Below are 21,287 nucleotides of genomic sequence, written 5' to 3' on the forward strand. Positions count from 1 at the left end.
GGAAGTAAAAAAAAAAAAAAAAGAAGAAAACTATTGTAATGCTGAAAAAAAACAATTTTTACTAGTTTTCAGAGGCATTATTGACTGTTTTTGGTGCCTTTTTTTTGTACAGTCACAAGAAGTCTATTATCTGAGTTGCTGTTTTTTGTTCTTTTTTAACTATGCAAATGTCTCTTGTTCTCTGTTAACATACAAAAGCTGTCCAACACACGATGTGGTAAGCTGCTGTACCAAGGTATATGCAAACTGATAGCCATGAGCCTTTGCACAACTCTGCAGTGTCTTTCAATTCCTATGATAATCATTCACCAAGAAAAACAAGTCTGAAAGCAAATATATCTGGCTTTAACAAACGGTTCTCTTGTCTTTCAGAGAGAGGATACAAGCCATGGAGAAACAGATTGCCAGTTTAACTGGTCTTGTTCAGTCTGCGCTTTTAAAAGGGCCAAATACAAGTAATAGCAAAGATGCTTCTAGGTAAAAAAAGAATTCATTAAATCTGTTTCTCTCTAATGATTTTAGTAATCAATCAACAAAAATAGTATTTGAATGTAATAGTAAGAAAACGCTGAATCTTTTAAAGTATCTTTACCATCCCCATGAGAATGCTAGGCAGAGAGGGAGAATATGCCAAAGAATAAGTGGAGATTACTGCATTACTATTCTTTGTGTTAAAAAAGAATTAATGTAGGTACATCTCTGTGCTTTCTACTGCTTATATACCATTCCTTGCTTAACTTGTCTTAAAAGTGACTAAAAAGAAAAAACGACAGTTCACAAGCTACTGGTGATTTAGATTTAAAATGTATATGCTAAACAAGGCCATTTAATTTACCAATGAAAAGCTTCAGCAGTTTTATTATTAGTAAGTTAAATTTATGATTTTTTTTTTTATTACTCAGTGAGAAGATGATGTTGAAAATGGTGTCCAACAAAAGCAGCTCTGATGCTACAGGTAAGATAATTCATTTTTAATTTACAAATTATTCTAGTATATGAATAGCCTTAACTTTAATAGCATCCCAGCTTATAGAAATGTCAACTTTACTTACATTCTGTTAGCTTCACTGACACATGCAAAGTTTAAGTTTAGGGTATGGAAGTCAATCACATCTTTGTTCAGAGATGAATTTCTGACAGTTTGAGGTAGAACGAATGTCACAGTTGCAGTGAATGGTTTAAAAAAGATGCAGGGTAGAAACCCTGCATACGGTGGTTTTTCTAGTGATTATTCTCATCTATGGTATACATCTGTCACTAACCCCAGATGAGTCTATATCAGTGTAGAAGGCTAAGTTTTTAATATCTATTTTTGACATCTGAACTTTAAGGCTATCAGTAGGATTCTATGAGTGTGATGTCACTAAGGAATTCAGCAGTAAGCTAGATAGTGCTTTCCCTAATGGAGCTGTATTGATCTGTTACTAATTATTAGCGTGCTCCTAAATTGTTCTTGATTACGATTATAGTGATGCCTACAAGTTTTCGAGATCTCGTCTTAATTTAGCTTCCCACTGAGAGCTGATAAGTGTTTTAATGGTAGAGTTAGGGCTGTTGTGAAAGAAGATCTCGATGTGATTGGAACTCTTTGTGTTTGGGCTGTTGCTATAGATGTCTGCAGGGTGGTGGGCGTGTTTATATGACTCCTCTTCACCCTTTGTCATGCTCAGAATGCAAATAAAGGCAATTCCCTACTTCTGCGCATAAGGCCGTTCCCACAGGGTGGTCTGTGCTCCAGCAGGTAGTAAACCACACACATTTACTAGCAAATCTGATATGCACTTTCTGTTGAAGCTGTTAGTTCAAGTTAAAGATTCTTGTTTATCTGGAACTGCAGTATATCCTCCTAACCAACAGAAGTCAAACCAGACCTGGACACTATCAAGGAAATGAGAGTGCAAGCTAATGTCCTGGTGCTGGAGCTTTGCTCCCAAGCCGCTCCCTGGTCTGGTTCCAACTCTTCCCTTCCTGCTGGCCCCTGGCTGGGGAGAGCAATACTTCAGGCTGTGAAGAAATAAGCTGTAATTTATCAGTTTGAGGCAACTTATTGAAAATTCCTTCATTTTTTAAAGCAGCTGCAAAACGCTCCTAGGTTCATAGGTTCATTAGGTTGGAAAGGACCTACAAGATCATCTAGTCCAACCATCCTCCTATCACTATCCCTACCCAACTACTAAATCAAATCCCTTAGCACCTCATCTAAACGCTTCTTGAACAGCGCTAGGGATGGTGCCTCAACCACCTCCCTAGGCAGGCCATTCCAGTGCCTGACCACTCTTTCAGAGAAAAAAATGTTTCCTCAGGTCTAATCTAAATCTTCCCCGGCGCATCTTGTGGCCATTCCCTCTCGTTCTGTCATTATTTATCAGGGAGAAGAGGCCCACCCCCTCCTCACCACAACCCCCCTTCAGGAAGTGGTAGAGTGCAATAAGGTCTCCTCTGAGCCTCCTCTTCTCCAGACTAAACAATCCCAGCTCCCTCAGCCGCTCCTCATAAGACTTGTGCTCCAGACCCCTCACCAGTTTTGTTGCCCTTCTCTGAACACGCTCCAGGGCCTCAATGTCCTTCTTGTAGTGAGGGGACCAAAGTCCTAGACTTTTCTCTACTTCAGTGTCATTATTCACTGAGAATTTATAGTATTTCCTACTTGCATAGGCCTCATATCATGCAAATAACCTATATAACAATCAGATATGCAGATACGTTGCCCTCTTTGCATTGTGTGGCTGTTAGGCCTTTCAGCTGTCCCTGTGTTTGTACAAATTCAGAGAAATATTTCACAGAAGGCACTGGGCTGGATGTCTTGATCTAAGAGAGCCCTGCTTTTAGTATGAGTTTAGACCAGGTGGCCTCAAGGGTTCTTTTTCAACCTTCTCACGTTCATGTGTTCATGTGTGCATATGTGAATGAGTTGCTGCCAAGGAAATGAGAAATTAAATGATATTCATTGGAAAGACTACCCCACACAAAGCAAGGGTGGAGTTTTTTTGGCCTGCAGATCATACCCAGTCCAACAGAATAGCATGGTTCATCTGACCAGCAGTTTATGCTGTCATTCCCAAAGACTCTTCATTCACTACTTTGTTGTGTAACTGGAAGTATGTGCCTGGAATGACAGAATTACATGTAACAAATGGATGTCCTACTTGGGAATCAGGAGTGGCCAGTTTAATTTACTGTCAAAACATGAGATCAGCGTCTGTCAGGTGCTGACAGAAACATTGACTCTATCATACTGCCATGCCCGTACCCGTCGTCTGAGTAAGGATACTACCATTTCACAACTAGGCGGTTGAAACTAGATGATCTTTATTGTCCCTTCCAACCCAAGACGTTATATAATTCTATAATTTCAGTTGTGTAATAGATACCATTCTGATCACTTGGGAAGATAGAGAACGGACAGTGGGTCTAGACATGTAGCCATGCAAGGATCCGTATCAGCACTACAGAGTATTGTTGTAACTCTTAGGGATGCATTTGCATCCCTAAACCCTTTCTTCTGTCATGATCTAAACAAAGAAAAATCAGAAAATTGAACTGTAGTGTGTAAAGGGAAACAAGGTGTGTTGCCGACCACAGTGCGTTAATGCTTTGACACTGTGAGCCCTATCATCTAATACTGAGGACTGCTATCTTAAATAATACAGTATTCTGCATTCGTACCTGCTTTCAAAATGACATGTAACAAGAGACAGTAAGTCAGACACAGGTGACCTGGCAAAATATACAGAATGTTTCTCCTTCAAGTAAATATGCTTGGGTTTAAAAGGACCTGAAGCATACTTTCATAGGCTTCTTTTTTGTTCTCCAATTCACTCCAGTCTTTATTAGCTATTAGACAGTTGACTGTAACAATTCCACTTGACAGCTGCATACTGAGATACCAGTTTTAGCAATTTCAAAGGCTATTTGCAAGAAAAAGTGGTATAAAATGTTGATTGAGCAGTCCTTTCTAGAGCAGTGGTAAGCAGAAATGTGAATTGCTTCCCATCCTGAACAATAAAACATCTGTGCAGGATAAAATTGGTTCATCAATGTTGAACCAACATTGTATTTTATAGTATGTGTTCCAGTGATGGGCGACATTCATGCGAAAATAGAGAACTAGCTCAATTTGGGAAGGGAAAGAAATCAAATTTTCTAAATCTTAGATACTTCTATGTATCTAGATTGTGAATGCTCCATTTGATATTTCATATAAATTAAACTGTTGTATTTAACATGTTCTTGCTTTGCCAGTCTTTAGCCAGATTCTTTAGCCTGAAATATTAGAGCCTAAGCAAATTTTCCCTATTTTCCACGAGGGTAAACGAGCCTGTAATAAAGACTGACTGTCTACTTTATTATTATTATTATTATTATTGCTTTAGGCTCAATTTTTTTCACAAGAGATGAGTTCAAACAGCAGTAGACTTCCACATTCTAGCTATGTCTCTCCTACTGATGCTTGGATGAATCTCATGACTGAATAGCTGCCTTCAGTTCTTCAAACATGAATGGCATCAAAGCATTCTTCATTTAGGAACAGCTCAATAGAATATGACTCAAAATAACAAACCTTACTAGAAGGATTGTAAGATTACTTATAAATACCCTAGGAAATGCTCATCTATTCTCTTTTCTGCCATATTTTGTTCACTAAGTAGTAAGAATCATAGATTAAGTGCAGGATTAATTGTTTAAATTTTGATCAGTTATATCCTACATTGCAAAACAAAAATGAACAAAACTAGTTGTACTTTGCCATTTGCTGCCTTGCTGGAAGAGCAGGAAGGAGATTTCAGTGTTTCCTGAATGGGTCCAGGAGATCTTCTTTCTCTGCTCGCACTGCCAATACTAATCAAGAGAAGGAGGTGGAACAGAGGGAAGTATTACCCATGTAGTGCCCAGATTTGACTCCTCACTCTGTGAGACCTGTGCGTGCCAGAGAATTTCTTCTCTTCTGTGCATATCTGTCTGCGTATTTCATATGCACAACCCTTCTTGGAATGATCTGTGAATTTAAAAAGTTGTCCATATCTTGTTGCTTATCTCACATTTGAAGATAGATAATGCCAGTCTTTGAACTCAGACAGCATTTGCCGGTATATCGTGATCCTGAATTCATTCTGGATCAGCAAGATAAAGTGGTACTCAGACATCTGTAGAACATTTTGTTCTTTTGACGATGCTGTGGTATCTGACTATAACATTTTGTTAATGAGTGGAGTTGCAACCTTAACATTGCATTTGTCTGTTTGTTTAGTAGATTCTAACTGGATGATAATGGGAGTGAGTAACTGTCACATGTTTTCCCGAATGACGTTCTAAAATGTTGTGGCTCTTCAATAAGGAGATGAGTAATTTGGGAAGTAACACTTCTTGATGTCTTCTGATTGCCTTTTTTTGCTGTTAGGATTTTCAAAAGAAAAAGGAATTCTAGAAAATGGTAGAAGAGCAGTGTGGGCATGATGGCAAAGGTTGGGTGGTGGGGAGTGGCGGCTCTGTTCCTTGCTTTCCTTAGCTTATGCAGGTAGCACACCTTTCTCCTTCCTGCTCCACAGTTCCCTAGTGCTTTCGGAATGGAGATAACTGGCAGCTTAGCTCATTAGCCTTTGTAAAAGAAGTTAACATTTATGTTTTGTCCAGAGTATTAGGGAATTTGAGAGGTTTTTTTGCTTTCAGCCCCTCTTACCTAGCTCTGACATGGGTTTATTTTAAGTGTTATGTAAGCCAACACTGTTTCTTTCCCTTCAGTTTATCTGGACGTATATTTAATCACAAAACTACAGCCTGGGCCTACGTCCAAAAGAGAGCTATGCTCCCTAGACAAAGCAGTCCCTCATTCAGCTGTCCTTTTATTCCTTTTTGATGAAAATATGAATCTCAGAGAAATCAACCGCTGATCCTTACTGTGCTCCTGTGCCTTCTGGCTGTATGGATATTTCTGCATTTCACCCCTTCAGGTGTCCCTTGTGCTTTGTGGGCTCTGAGCACAGCCTGCAGCAAGGCCGTGCTGGTAGCTGAGGTAACTCACGGCAAGAAGAGGTGGCTGGGGTAGAGGAGGAAAATGGATGGTTTGTAGAGAGCGGGATACGTTTATTGTTTACAGAAGCAGATCGCAGTCCGTCTACTCTAAAAGAAAGCAGGCACCCCATGCTGTGAAAGTATGTGAATTGACTGGGTTTCAGCATGTGGGGAGAAACTGGAGGGGACTGATTCATGCCTTGGCTGCATAACCACAGGGTTAAGGGCTGAGGTTTTGGAGCTTTTTCTTGAGGCAAAGAATAGCAAAAAGGTAGATGTGCTTTTTAAAATAGTTCAGATTTGTGGCTAGAGATCAAAACTCTTGGAGGCTTATCCACGTTTTTCAGACTCGCTGGTGGTTTCTGTCTGTAGAGTTTATAAACTAAATAGCCTTTTCTTTAAAAAGTGCAAAAACAGTGTATGTGGGAGGAAGATACATAATTAATTGTAGGAAAAAGTGCAATGTATGTTAAGACATATAAGTATTAGCATATATTAGATTGAAGCATTGAGTGGGTACAGAGTAGCAGTGAATAAGCACTGCTTATTTCTTAAGGGTTGCTCTCTGTCAGGCAGCTCTTTGAAAGTCAAGAGAGCATGGCATCATAAGGGAGTATAGCAAAATGTGCAGCAACTTGCTCAGCACTGGGATGAAGGGTGCCGTTGTTGAAGCACCAAGCAGATCTGGCTGGAGCACATTTAGGTAGAGTACAGCATTACAAGGGCCAGCATTGCACTAGAACAGCCTTTTGTTTGAGCATGTTTCCTGAACCTGTAGCATGGCACCAGAGGAGCCAGAGGAGCCTGTCCTTTTTCTAACAGGAATTGCAAATGTAAGTAAAGCAGGAAACATGATTCTTCAGAAACCTTTTAGCCCTTTTAAAGTAAAAACAGTCTGGTTTAAATTCCCTCCTTCAAAAATGCCTCCCCTAGGTTGAATTTTGAGGTATCCACATGTTGGCAAAGGAGTTGTTACACTGAGTAGTATCCACTCAGGCACAGTTGCAGATTTTGCTAGTTGACGAGTAGAGATGGGTGGGTGGAGGCAAGGCCTACCACTCTTGGATCCATGGCACAGAAGTTTGGTGAGCTGCAGCCATATTGTGATGTGAGCTTGAGAGACAAGGTGACACTGTGATCAAAAGACTGTGCAGTGCTGCATAGCACTGGGCATAGAAGAATGGAGTGCATCCTACTATTAGTCTGTCATTTTGCCTGTTGGCAGTAGGGAGGGGAAGGTACACATTAGAAAGATGGTTTGAAGAATATGGGTGTTTAAGTGTGAATTGCCAAAAGACAGCTGTAATAGTCGATGAACTAGGATTTGATTGTAGCCTGTAAATAAAGCTTCTTCCCAGGTATTTGAGACTGAAAAGTACAAGTTTAATATTGATGTTGTGTAGAGGAACAGTATTACTTAATGAGGAAAGTCTTGTGATGACTCAGCTTGCTTGTTTTATGCTGTATTCCCTTGCAAACACAGTGCTGAATAAATGACTGTCTAAAGGAGAGTAGTTGGCTGCAGCATGACTGGAGTACAGTTTTCTGCCACACCATTATTTCACTTCTCTTTATACTTCTGCTGTTGGAGACAGTTGTTAGAAATAATGCAGTCATACTTTAAGCAGCAGAACACAATTCTAGATAGAAACTTTTTTCCCACACTTAGCAGTTTGAATCTCTTTCCAGTGATAATTAATCACAGTCCAGGAGTCCTGTGAATTTGCATCAACTTGTTCCCAGAAGGCTCTGGAGAAGACAATCCCAAAGCTACTTGCAGCACTGACTGGATTTGCTGCTGTTCTGATAATCTGCAGTTATAGCTAATTTTTCTATCTCCACTATATGTGGTAGGAAACAGTTTTGTGGTAGTGCAGTGCTCTGATATGGTTGAGGTTCCAGCAACAGATACACACAGATATTATACAGTCTCTCCTCAAACTTTTACTGAATGTTGAGATGCCAGTCCCCCCATTCACAGCTGTGATTTTTTTTCTCTTGTCCCTTTGTGTGAAACACACATGGATTCAGTGTGGAGAGAAAGAACCATGTTTGCACCTTCTGCTGGTGAGCTCAACCTGTTGCTGCTGCTTACTTGCAGGTGCTGCTAACTTATCTGGGGGGAAGAGCACATTGGCAACAGTGGAGTCAGCTGTCATCCATCACCCTGCTGGAGCCCCATCGATGCAAGTCAGCCTGCATGGTATGAAACGCAATGTGTCAGATCTACGGCTACAACTGCATCATATGAAGCAGCTACAGGTATGATTAGCTGGGAGATGCTGGGAAAGTCGGTTCTCAGTACAAACTTTGCTTTTTTATTTCTTGCTCCCTCTCCTTTAGAACTTACATGATTTGAAATAGAAGAATTATATAGAAAAGGAGAATCCCAAGTAGCACAAACACAGAAGCATTATTGTGCCAGCATATACCACTTGAATAGCTCTAGAGGTATGAGAAGTAGCTCAGGTTAACTGCTCAGATATAGTGAAATAACTTCATTTCTAGCTTTGTTGAATGGCTCTAGACATTTAAGTGTCAGTTATGTTATAATAATATCAAGTCTGTGATTACAATTTGGACTCTGCTATGCTATGTGCTGTATAAACATGTTGGAAGAGCCACGTTCCTGATCCATACTGTTTATAGTTGAGACAGCTTTTAAGTTTCTGAATAAACAACTTTGATGTAAGGAAACGCAAATGTAGCTGAGAATCAGTAGTTATGCATTAAGCCAGAGTCTGAGTCCTGTATTTACAGAATTCAGAGGAATAGCCAAATCAAGCAGCTGGAGGAAAGGATGATTTCAAAAGTGATTGCAAAGGTTTGTTGTGCTATACTTAAGCTCACATTTTTGCCAGTACTTTCCTAATACACATCTAGACTTGAGAACCTACAAGAAACAATAATAACAATGAAGAGTTAACCAAAACTATCTGTTGACATACACACTCATGCTACCAATGTAAATACGTGCTGTTCATCTCAGACACCGTGAAAACAAGTGTATGCAGATGTACCTTCACTTAATTAGAAACTGAAAAGCACTGTGTATTGTCTCAGAAGATGTAAGAGCTAAAACAATTACTTGTAAGACAAAGTGTACAGCAGGGAAACTTCAGTACTCTTCCAGTCCTTCTTGTCTGGAAAATGACATCGCATGTTTGGTATTGCAGGGCTGCAGCTACTGCTGTTAGTACTAGGGAGGTTTTGAATATAGGAACAGTACTGTGTCAATCTCCTTTGATTTGCTAATTAATTTTAGAGCAGAAGAATAATAATATGATTCAGAATTCAGAGCACATTTTGCTTCCAATTTTTTAACGAGAAGAAATTGAATTAGGAACAAGCAACAGGACAAGGGAGCATAAAGGTGAAGTATACATCAGGATAAAGAAAATGTGAGTGAGACAGAAGGTCTTGTGGCAAGGTCGTGTGTTTAGCTTGCTGATGATGAAGAGATGTTAGAAGGTGTTTGGAGCAAACAGTTGAGTCCTCTCAAATGGGTGACGTCTGCCTGTGATACAGCTCCCATGATTTTACTTTAGTAAAGATGACTTCCTTGCAGTCTCTACCCTGACACATTATGTATAAGTGTACATTGTTGCTTGGTTGTGCTTCAGACCACTGCAACTCCTCTGCCCTTTCATATCTCAATGTCCCAAATGGACACCAGCTGCACATGGTATGTGACCTTGCGAAATAGGATGGAGACTGCAAGTGCTGCAGTGGGTGCAGCAAAAGTACTATTCTCATAGGGCCAACCTGCCAAAGGAGGTGGCATTTCCTCAGCTGCAGCTTGTCTCCATGGCCCTGCCCAGGGCAATATCCTTGCTTTTGTACCATTAGTGCATACTGGAGTAAAGAAATCTGTACCATCTGAGCAAACAGTCACTGCCAATGAAATCTAGAGAAAGGGAAAATGAACATATCCAAAGTGGACTGACTTCCCTTATTTCAAAAATGATATTAAATATGGGTGCCTTATGCCAAAAGTATGTGGGCAAATTAGTGATAGCTAGATGAACTTCCAAGTTGTGTGCATAATATATTTGACAATATTTCATATTTATTTGGTTTAACTGATTCTTCTGGGTTGTTAGTCAGTTTGTTCCTGTTTGTGTGAAATTTTCATCCAGAGACTGTCTAAAAGAAACACTTCCAATGAACTGGAAAAGATGAGTGCACAAAAGTTGGCAGGATAGTTAAGAAGCAAGAACAGGACATAAAGCTATATTTAATACTGTCTCTGGTTCAGTTTTAAATTGATGATATCATTGTAAATTTTTATTCATTTGATTTATATAGAATCAGAGGGACATGCGATGGAAAAGACCCATCCATTCGTGTAGACTTTGTCTGTTATGGGAAAATCTTCTTTGTAAAATTCAGCAGGAATTGATCCAGATGAATGGAATCACCCAGCAGCTAAATGTGTATGTTAGCAGATGCCACCAAAAGGTTTGACTGTTTCATCCTGTGGTTGGATTTTAACCAGAAATTCTTGAAACAATGACATTTGCACGTGGCAGTTGTATGAGGTTAGATACCTTCTTACCAGTCCACTACCATCTTTAAGCACTCTCATTTTCAGAGATACTCAAGCATGTTTCACGATGTTGTAGTGTTTTCCTCATTGCCAGAGATGGACTGTACCCCAGCCTGTGTTCTGTATGTATTTCTTGTTGGAGAAACATGATGAGTACACTGGGGTAGTTAACTCTGCACTTCTAGATGATGACAGCCTTTAGTGGCAGGTTTGAAACAAGCCTTTAGAGTACGTATTCATGGTGTATTTTCATTAGCTTGTCTGTACTTTAAAATGTATGTCTGTTCCGACCTTTCTTTAACTGAAGACATTTTAAGGGGAAGCAGTTAGATCTGATTAAGGTTCAGCATTAGGAATATGCATGCATGCTTGCTTTTTCCCTCAGTAAATGTATCACTTGCAGGGAAATGAGTGTTGCCAAAAGGATAGCAAATGAAATAATAATGCTGTCATAAATGGTACATGTTACTCAAATAGTCTCACAAGTGTAACTTTGAGTTAGAAATTCAATTATGTGTTGAACTGCATTATGGAATTGGCAAGACTAGATTTAATCTATGTGTGGTAACAAACTTTCAGAATTAGATAACTAGACTCTACAGAGATCCTGAGCTGCAGCAAGTCGGTCCCTGCTTGTGGACGTGCACTGTGTGGCTGGGAGGTGGGTGGCCCAGAAGCCTCTCCCACCAGGGCCTTGCATGCTCCTACTGGAGAGGGCATTCCTGTCACATAATTGGTAGCTTGTTTTCCAGTCATCTGTCTCATGAAGAATAATCGGTTTAAAGTGAACTAGGCTGATTATCAGGTTATTTTCAAACCTGGGGAACTTGTGAGGAAAGGAGTCAAGTTCAGTTCCAGACTGTGGAGGAAAATAACCTATAGTGCCCAGAGATTGTCTCCTATTCCTTACTGACAGCTCTTTCCTTCTATTCCTGCTCCCTCTGCCTTATGCTGTCCTTTGGCTGGTGACTCTACCCTGCTTAAACCCCTGGATACTGGTTTCCCTTGATTGCTTTTCTCTACCTGCACTCATGTGTACCTCCCTCTTCTCATCTTCTTTCCCTGTTCTCCAAGCATAAAGAAGCCCAGGTTTGCCAGAAGTAGGTAGGTGTTGGGTGAGTTTTCATGGGAATAGCTAAAACATTTCTTTGACATGAAGATGATTCATTTCCCAAACTTCAAGAGCTCCCTCCTGATACTGAAGTTAAGGAGTCCTGAATATATTTGCTTTTTGAAATATTGATGAGTTATATTTTTATTCTCTGATCTTGTTATCAGGAATAGATGAACTTTTATAAAATGAATGAAACTTTCTGATGCTACTCAAGAACTACATAAACTGAAGTGACAAATGCCTTAGCTGTAGATGTCACTGTAATAAACATACAACCTCATAATAAACATATTAAATAAGCATAACTACTATTGCATACGTATACACACAAGCACACAAATCCCACTTTGGTATGCTGGGAGTCACATAGCTGGGGAACGTAGAGGTCTGAAATTCTGGATGCCTGAAGCTCAAGTCTGACTCTGGGCCTTCTCTTTGACCTCAGATAAGTTTTTTCACTCTTCCACATCAGATTTCTTCTCTTTTTAATGAGCTGTGAATAAACAGTATGGCTGAAGTAGTACATGCTTATTCAACCCTCATTTATTAATTTATTTGTGTTTTGCTATTGCAGATGTGACACAATGAAGGTAATGTTTGTCTCAGATAGCTGTCCCAATCTCACTGTAAGAGATTTTAAGAATCCAAGAATAAGAATCCAAACACTAATCCTGAGGTAGGGAAAAAATGTACATAAGTGCTGTCTTCAAAAGAATCCTGTCTAGTACAAAGCAGCTGACAATGTTTATAGATCTGTGCTGTTTCACGTTTTCCAGCTTTATTCTTTTTCCCCTTTCTGCTTAACACTTACCTTAGGCTGAGTTTTGAGCTAACACCTGCTTGCCACAGCCTAGTCTCCCCTGAACACTCTGAGTGATGTGTTCCCCTCTATCTCATCGTAGTTGTATCGTCGGAGAAGGCAGTCAGGCACAGTGACAGAAGAGCTTGGAGAAGAGAATCGAGTTTGCTACTCTAATTCATGAAGTGAATGGAAAGAACAATCTGACAGAGGCTTTTGTTCCTCTGTTTCCCATGAAGTCTCTTAACTTCAAGAGAAGTCTTGCTGCCTTGTACTGCCTTGTATTGAACCCATTTTTGTGATTCTTCCTATTAGGCAGTATTTTTACATTTCACGTTCGCCTGTTAAGCAGGAATGTTTAGGAGGCACTTGAAGGTTTGATTGCTAGTTTCAAAAATAGAATTCGGTATCCCAAGGTGTTTTTGAAAATCTTACAGTATGAGTTTGCTGCTAGGCTGACAGAGTTGTTTTCTGTTTGCCTGTGTCCTGAAGTTGTGACTAGATGGAGCCCTATGTACCGCTCTGAGCAAACTTGTGATTTACGTAAAGGACTTAAGCAGGTTTTATTTGTGTGAGTGTTTAGTATAGCTGTACTAGGCCTATCCACATAGTTCAACCTAGTCTGTTTGCTTAGATGTTTTTTGTTCTGCAAACTTAATTTAGATACCAAACATGATGCTAAGAATGTACAAATATTAGATCTCATGAGAAAGAAGTATGAATGGCCAGCTTTCAGAAAATTGATGTATTTTAAAGGGTTATTTAGGTGGGTGAGGGAGGTTTTTTATTTCATAGATGAGTATTTCTGTCAGCAGATTACACTGTCCTTCCTCTGCCACTTGAGAGAGTGAAATATTCAGTTTTGAGAATGACAGTGCATTCCAGCTCTGACATTAAAGTATGCGACTATCCACTAGGCATATATATGCAGTGCAGTGTGTAAGAATAAGAGAGATGCACAGAGTTGAAGTCAGGCTTCCAGCATTCTGGTGAGGCATGATTAATAGTTGTTCATGCTGGACTGAGCATTATAAGGAGGACACAGTCCCTACGGAAGTTATGCACTGAAGGTGATGTATTGAACCCAACATCTTTTGTTCTCCAGCTGACAACTGCAAGTTAAATAAACATTTTAGAAGTTAAGTGAATGTGGGCTTTTCTCACCTCCAACACTTCCTCATGAAATAATGTCTTTAAGTAAAGAGGGAAAGAAGAAAGTAAAAAGTCTCTCTGGCTGTAGGGCTGTGTTTATCCCAACCTATTTCTGAGTTCTGCAGTGTATTCTGTTGCCAGGGATGTCAGTCGAGGAGAAATTGAAGTTGATTTCTTTTGTGCAACAGCTGCAGAACCAGGAGATGCTGAGGGCAATGGTGAAGAAAGCAGAGCTGGAAATCAATGGCAAAATGTTTGAAACAGTGAAGCGGCTTGAAGATCCTGTGCAGCGACAGCGCAACCTGGTGGAAAAAGAAAGGCAGAAATACCTCAGCGAGGAAGAAAAGATTGTAAAGAAATTATGGTGGGTTGAAAAACTCTTAGAAATTGTTGCATTTGAATGTCTTTCTTTTTTTTTTTTTTTTTGTCCATAAATATTATCTTTCATCACTGTCTTCAGTGAAACTGGGTCTATGCATGCTATTTTAGCTATGTTTTCTTGTACTCTTGGTGTCCATAGAACTATGTCTGTGTTGCATAAATCATTGGTCCTTGACTGGGAGTCCTGCTTAGCACAGTTCACTGGGCAAGACCTACCAGTATTAAGAGTTTCTACAGCTTCAGGAGTCCCCTGTGAGGAAACAGGTGTCTGTAAGGAACAAGATCACTTCCATATTTGGAAAGACTCCCCCTCCCCTAGCTTTCCTCTTCAGCTTTACATATAGCATTTTAGGGAGGCAGAGAAGAATTTCATTAAGAACAAATGGGTGCAAAAGAAGGTAATGAGATTAGCTTTCACAGCATGGCTAATGCAGGAAAGAACCACCTGGTCCAACTCCTGCTTAAGCAGGGCCACCCAGTGCAAGGTGCCTAGTGCTGTATCCGGGCAGCTTTGGAAGATGTCTTAGGAAGAAGCTCCATCACCTCTGTGGTAAACCTGTGCTGGTATTCAGTCACTCACACAATAGGGAAGGGCTTCATTTTGTACCCATGAGCTCTTTTCCTGGTACTAGCACCTTAGAAAGGAACTTGGCTGTCTTCTTTGTACCCTCTCTTTAGTTATTTATACACATTAATACAATCTCCCTTGAGCCTTCTCTTCTGCAGGCTGAAAAGTCCCAGCTCTCTAAGCCTTTTTCCCCTAAGAAAGACACTCCAGTCCCTTCTTCATTTTAGTTGTCCTTTATTAGGCTCTTCCCAATATGTCTGTGTTTGTCTTGTACTGAATGGCCCAGAAATGGATACAGCACTCCTGGTGCAATGTCACCAGTGCTAAGTGGAGGGGAAGGATCACCACTACGGACTACTGGCAACAGTTTGCTTAATGCAGCCAAGAATACCATTAGCCTTCTTTGTGGTATGGCCACATTGTTGGCTCATAGAATCATTAAGGTTGGAAAAGGCCACTAAGATAATTTAGTCCAGCCATCAACCCACCATCACTAGACCGTGTCACTCAGTGTGATATCTGCCCTTTCCTTGAACACCTCCAGAGATGATGAACACACTTAATGTTCAACTTCATGTCCACCAGGACCCTCAGGTCCTTTAATTGCCAGGTTGCTACAGCTGGATCACCCCAGCATATCCTGGTGCCAGAGACTGTTCCTTCCCAGGTGCACTTCCTCTTGTTGAATTTCTTGACGATTCTGTCCATCCATTTCTCCAGCTTATCCAAGTCCCTCTGGATAATAGCACTGACCCTCTGGCTTACCAGACACACCTTGCCACTTTGTGTCATCGGCAGACTTTCTGAGGGTGCACTCAGCCCCATCATTCAGATCATAAACGAACATATTAAATAGGTCTGGATGCCATATTGACCTCTGGGGTATACTGCTAGTTACTAGCATCCGACTAGACATTGTACCACTGAAAACCACCCTCTCTCTGAGCTTTAAGTGTGCAAGTCAGTTTTCAGTAGTAAGCTATTGCATGGGGGAAGTGGGGGAAGCTCCTAAATAGGGTACTCAAGTTTAATTACAATTAACAGTGCTGGTGTCCCTCTGAGACTCACTGTCAGAGTAAGCCTTACTCACTGGGATTTCCATACAATAAACTGCAGTTGAAAAATGTTTTGTTTCTTTTTTTTTCCTTGTAAAGATTTTATATAAGATTTTTTCCCAAAATTTTGGCCTATCAAGACTGGACGGTTCTAGTTGTTTGTTTCAGTCCATCTTTAGAGTCAGGAGGCAAGATGGGGCTGAAATCAATAAACAGTTTAACTAGTTCTAACACTTGCATTTGTAGAATGCTATTTAAATAATTATTTTTCGTACTGCATGTATTTCACACCAGGTGAATGGCTTCATAATGAGGAGAAGGGTTATAGTCCACTTCCATTGGAAATAATAACTGAAGAGCCACAGGAGTATAGTTATTGACAGCTGAAGAAAGTAAATTCTTCCTGTCGATTGATGTTTTGTTAGTTGAGTACGATCTGTAACAAAAATTGTGCATCTGTAAAGACAAAGTAGGATGTTTCTAAGGGAGAATATGTTTTCTGTGAAGAAAAGTTGTGTGTAGCAACAGTTGGTGTATATAAGCTGCTCAGCAGGTTTGTAGTCTTAATGTATTGTTTTAGTCCCAAGTAATTAATCTCCTGTTCATCACTTTGTTCATATGTATCTCATTGGTTAGTTTCTTAATTGTTTGCTCTCTGGGAAAAAAAAAAAAAAAGAAAGCCACAAATGTTTGTGTGATTGTTGTTTATAGTATTGCCTCATAAAATGGATTCTTTGTGAGGTCAAGTGCAATGTTATTAGTAGTTACAGCTGCTTATTTAGGATACTGCTTTGATTGCAGTTTGGTTGTGTTTTATCAGTGTTTACAAAGTCTCTACTGCTTCTGTGCTACTTCAGCTCAGTTATCAAAGGGCAGTATCCTCATGGAGCAAGTGCATATTACACTTTGCCAGTTTACTTTTCAGCCAAGAAATAATAAATGGGTAAGTAATATTCATTTGCTAATGTTACCAGAAGGTATCTTAAGTCATTCATAGCATTTAAATGTCAGCTCAACCTTTTTAGAGATATGTTGGAAACAAATATTGTCATAGAATTATTTTTCTTTGTGCCCAATGAAACTTCTTCATCATGTATTTGCATGCTTGCAGGATCAGTGCTCAGAAGAAAAAGCACATCTGATAACAATGCTTTAAGTTCAACAGTTGTTGCCCTCTTAACCTTTCCTACATCATAGATCTGTATCAGTAGACTAAGTTCATGCAAGACAGAGCTTTAGACTTTTGCAATACTTAAAGAAGTGCATTTAGTGTTCTGTAGCATGAACTTCAGTTCTGTCTAAAGAAATAGGAAGAATGTTTTTTGTCTCTTAAATCTCAGCTTAATTTTTTTTTTCTGCAAGCCTGAAGATTATCATTGGAAAATTAAAAAAATATTGGTGGTTTCATGTTAGAAACAGCAGAGATGTCAGTGTATACCTAAGAACAAGTTTTTTGTTGAGCAACTCTTTATGAAACCTGCAGAATTGTGTCTGTGTGTATCAGTTGTAACAGGATTACAGTTCAGAGATACATAATGAAAACCACAGAAACCAAGGAACACTGATAAACATAGAGTTTGTACACACTTGTAACAGGGAACATACACTCAGAATTAACTGAACTAGATCTTTACTATCCAGTTTTTTCACCCAACATTAGAGATGTCGTATATTATACTTTCTGAGTTGCAGATGCTAGTCTTAAAAATGACCAGAGCAAGGGCAAATTGTGACTGTGTGACTTATTGCCTAATGAAGTATTTCTGTGGTAAGGAACATGTTATAGTTGGTAGTAGTTTATTATGCTGTAGGTTACTATAAGAACTCTGTTTCTTATAAGCAGAATATTTAAATTATATCCATCTCTGATGTGCCTGTTAGATTCTGCAGCAACTTACAGTTTATAATATTTTTAAGAAGAGTATCAGAATCTATTATAAGAATAGCCATGCTTAGACAGCCAGTAGTAGCAAATGCTTAAGAAGGAATATAAGAATATGACAGTGTGCTCAGAGTGCATCTCCTTTTCAGCGGCTGTAGCTCAGAAATTTTTCAAGTCAAAGATGGCACCTTCATATCCAAATCTCTGTGGGCATTGTTTACCTTTCATGAAATATATTTTTATAAATTTATGTGCATTTTGTTGTGTATAGTTTTCAAGTTGAAGGAATTCTGTATTGAATGTCATTTTATTTTTGAAATTTACTATCTGTCAATCTTCAAACTCTTAAATTATGCAAGGCAGAATATTCACCAACTCTAGTCGTAATGTTATAGACTCCCCACTCTCTTTCTCTGAATGTGTCTTTTCCAGCCTGAAAAGTCCTAGTTTGGTTAGTTACTCCTCATGTAGACGCTATTCTGTACATTTCAACATCCTCTTTTCTTTCTATGTAGCCTTTCTAACTCTACTGTACATTTGTGAGATGGGGTTGGGGTAAAGAGGAGGGCCTTGCTCAGGATGTACCAAATGTGGCTGCACTAGGACTTCAAGTATGGGGATCATCTCCCTGTCCTCGTGGTCCACGTGAGCCTTCCATCACAAACCCAATGCCTTGCTTATGAGGGCTGATTATCAGCTCAGTGTTCACAACTGTGTATAAAAACTGGAGTTTTGGGAGGTGGTTGGGGTTTTTGATATTTTTTTTCTGCATTTGTTTTGTTGGTTTATTTTTTAGTTTTCCACTTCACATGAGCATTACATTACATTTATTGGGAGTGAACTGAGTGTCTGGATTTTTTCTTCCTGGTCAATTAAATTCAGATGATCCATCCGCAGCACTTTGCAATCAGCTTTCATTTTTATTCCTCTGCGTTAATATCTTGGAGGTTTCTTGAGTATACTGTTCATCCTCTTTTCTAAACCATTTATAATATGTTGCAAAGCACCAGCCCTAGCGCAGATCCCTATGGAGCCCACCAGCAAGCTCCATTCATTGAGTAAGCTGTTCATTGATCCCTTCCCTTTATTTCCACTACTATATCCATGCGAGAATTTTCCTTCTTGTCCCGCAGCAACTTTTCTTTCTTAAAGGCTTTTACTTCGGTACCTTGCTGAGTGTCTTCTGGGCTGTGGCTCGTCCCCGTGCTTTTGCTATTTTCTTCAAATGACCATCTGGATTTGTGAAAGTTCTTTACAGAAATCACATTAACAAAATGTGTTTATCCATGAGTCCACTAATTCTTTATTGTTTATTCCTTCTTATGGCATCTGTCAATTATACCAGCCTGAAGATGTCAGTCTCACCAGAGATTACCCCACTCACTTCTTAAATTTTTATTTTTATTGTCTATGACACTTTCCACTACCCTAGTGCCAAAGAAATTCTAATCAAGAGGTAAGATGCTTAGCAATAATAGTTCAACTGTTTCATCCTTGAGTTGCTTTTCAGCTCCAGGGCAAATACCATCTGGTCTGGGTGATTTGTTGCTACTCATTTTGCAGTATCCGTGGAACAGGTTACAAAACAAACTGACAATCTGCGACAGATCCACTGATGCTTTTTTGCCTAAAGAAATATCTCAGCATAACAGTGTGTCACTGCTCTTCTCAGTAAAACGTAGATGCACAGAAATCGTTTATCATGTATTAGCCTTCTGAAACTGCAGTAAGGTGATGTCTTGCTAATTGAGTTTGCACAATCAGGTCTATAAAGCCAAGTGTTTTCCCATTTACAGAAAAGAAACACTGGAGACTGTTCCATCTGTTTAAATCTTTGGCTCCTGAGGGATGAAGTTTCTCTTCCCTCGTAGTTAACAAGATGAAGCTGTATAATATGGCATCCTCTGAGCTATATCGGGATCAGTTGTCATGTTTGATAGTATCACTGTATGGAATTAAAGGTTTTTTTATCCATTTCTCATCAAAGAACAAACCAGAAAGACACTGTCTGCTAGCAAGCTGGAAGTCTTTCATTTATCCCTGTTTTTCTGACTGTCATAAGCCTACCAAAATATCCTAGTGTTCTTCTGTGTTTTGTTTGTTCATTTCTTTCTACCTGTGAAAAAAAATCAAGTTTCTGTCTGTGCCTTTGTTGATGCCTGGGGGATGCAAATGTCAGAGAAAATTTCCAGTTCTAATCTACAAAGACAAGGTGAGTTCACCCTATGATTCCCAAAGCAGTGCTGGTATCAAGACATAAAGGATGGTAAAGGTGAAGAACTGCAGAACATAATTTTGGAGAGCAGCAGCCTGTGCACTGTAGTGAGTTATCTCTTTTTCCAGCCCCTTCCTGGTTTATATCTGCACCCTTTTTAATTGCTAAGCAGAGACAGGAACAGCAAACCTCTGCATCATTGCGTCTTCTGCTGCTGGAAAAGTATCCTGAGTAATGTTCCCTTGCTGCCATCGTGTGGTCCCTTCAGTTGTTTGCTGCCAAGTATGCTTGTGTTAGTGGAAACTGGAGCTCTCCCAGTCTTTTGGAAGGCACAGTCTTTGGGAGGGTCATCTTCAAATGGGAAGAGCATCACCTACATTCAGAAGTAGCTTGTGATTCCTGATTCAAAAATGTTTCACAGTTTCTAAAGTTCTTAGGCTTTGGGTTGAAATTCTTTTCTGTGTTCATTTTATGTTTGGATTCTGTTATTATTTCTGTTTCTCTGTGCATGAAAAGTGCTGTTGTATTGTCATTTATTACTCTGTGTGACCATGTTTCCACTTCAGTGACCTTAACACAGAGTGGTGCTGCAGTGGCTTTACTTCTGCTTATCCCATGACTGGACATTTATTCCTCCCTTGCTCCTCCTCCTGTCTTCCCCTTATCCATAGACATGGGTATTTGAAGTGGCCTGGCTGAAAATCAGTAATTTTCTGCTGGATTTGCATGGCAGTACTGGCACAAGGGAAATAACAAGGAAATGCAAGACCCATGGAAGGCAGTCTTCTGCTACCTCATTGCAGGCAGTCAGCCCATACCTTGCAAAGATTTGACCTGAATGGATGCAAGGAATAGGGTCCAGAAATAGGTTAAAATGGTACCTGATTGACAGCTCAGAGTTTGCAATGTTTTCTAACATGCAATTAAACTGCTTCTCAGAATATTCCTGTTAGCGAACTGAGTATCATGACAGAGGCAGATTTCTTTGAGAGACAGTTTTCAAGAGATGGTTCTTTTGAAGTGTTCACATAGGCATTTCTTCTGGTTCTGTCTAGCTGTGTATTATGCACTTCAGTTATTTTTGAAATATTTTCTATTGGAAACTCCAGCTAAAGCAATCTGGTCTTAATCTCAGGAGGAAAAGAAATGTTCCTGCTCCACACCCCCCAAAAAAACAAAGCTTATGTGTCTGAATGCTTGAGTAACTTTGAAAATTTATGTGAAGCTAGGAAGCACTGGAAAAGGCATTGTGAAAGACATTGAGGAAGCACCAGATGGAGCCTGAGGAAGCATGGGACATCCCTGGTTGGAAAAAAAAAATACATCTAAAGTGATTAATTAGTTAATTCAAATACTGACCAAGAGCTGCACACAGCGCACATTTGCTGTTTCATCCTGGCTATTTGTGGAAACAGTACACTGTATCCTGTCTAGCAGGAACAGGCTGCTGAACAGGCCTGTGTCAAGGGACTGTGAGTGCCAGTATTTTGCTTGTCTCTTTGTTGTTGTACCTTCCTGAGTATGTCATCAGCTGTGAGAAAATATAAATTGCAAACTAGTACT

The 21,287-nt window shown here is 39.7% G+C and overlaps 1 protein-coding gene across 12 annotated transcripts in view; it reads left to right on the forward strand.

The window, feature by feature from the left end:
• KIAA1217 (KIAA1217 ortholog) overlaps positions 1-21,287 on the forward strand; it is a 171,717-nt gene that overhangs the window by 131,605 nt on the left and 18,825 nt on the right. For 9 of the 12 annotated variants that reach the window (XR_010621912.1, XM_065731372.1, XM_065731374.1 and 6 more), the window contains 4 exons: positions 373-477; positions 903-955; positions 8,111-8,271; positions 13,812-13,987. Coding sequence is in view for 11 of the 12 variants with exons in the window: in XM_065731372.1 (XP_065587444.1) it covers positions 373-477; positions 903-955; positions 8,111-8,271; positions 13,812-13,987 (495 nt within the window). In the remaining variant the exon portion in view is untranslated. The remainder of the gene's footprint in view (positions 1-372; positions 478-902; positions 956-8,110; positions 8,272-13,811; positions 13,988-21,287) is intronic. The other 3 variants (XM_065731373.1, XM_065731381.1, XM_065731383.1) reach the window with 1 other exon arrangement.

Source organism: Cyrtonyx montezumae, unplaced genomic scaffold (genome assembly GCF_038088225.1).
Source record: "Cyrtonyx montezumae isolate F1298 unplaced genomic scaffold, pur_monq_1.0 scaffold_14, whole genome shotgun sequence".
Classification (NCBI taxonomy): domain Eukaryota; kingdom Metazoa; phylum Chordata; class Aves; order Galliformes; family Odontophoridae; genus Cyrtonyx; species Cyrtonyx montezumae.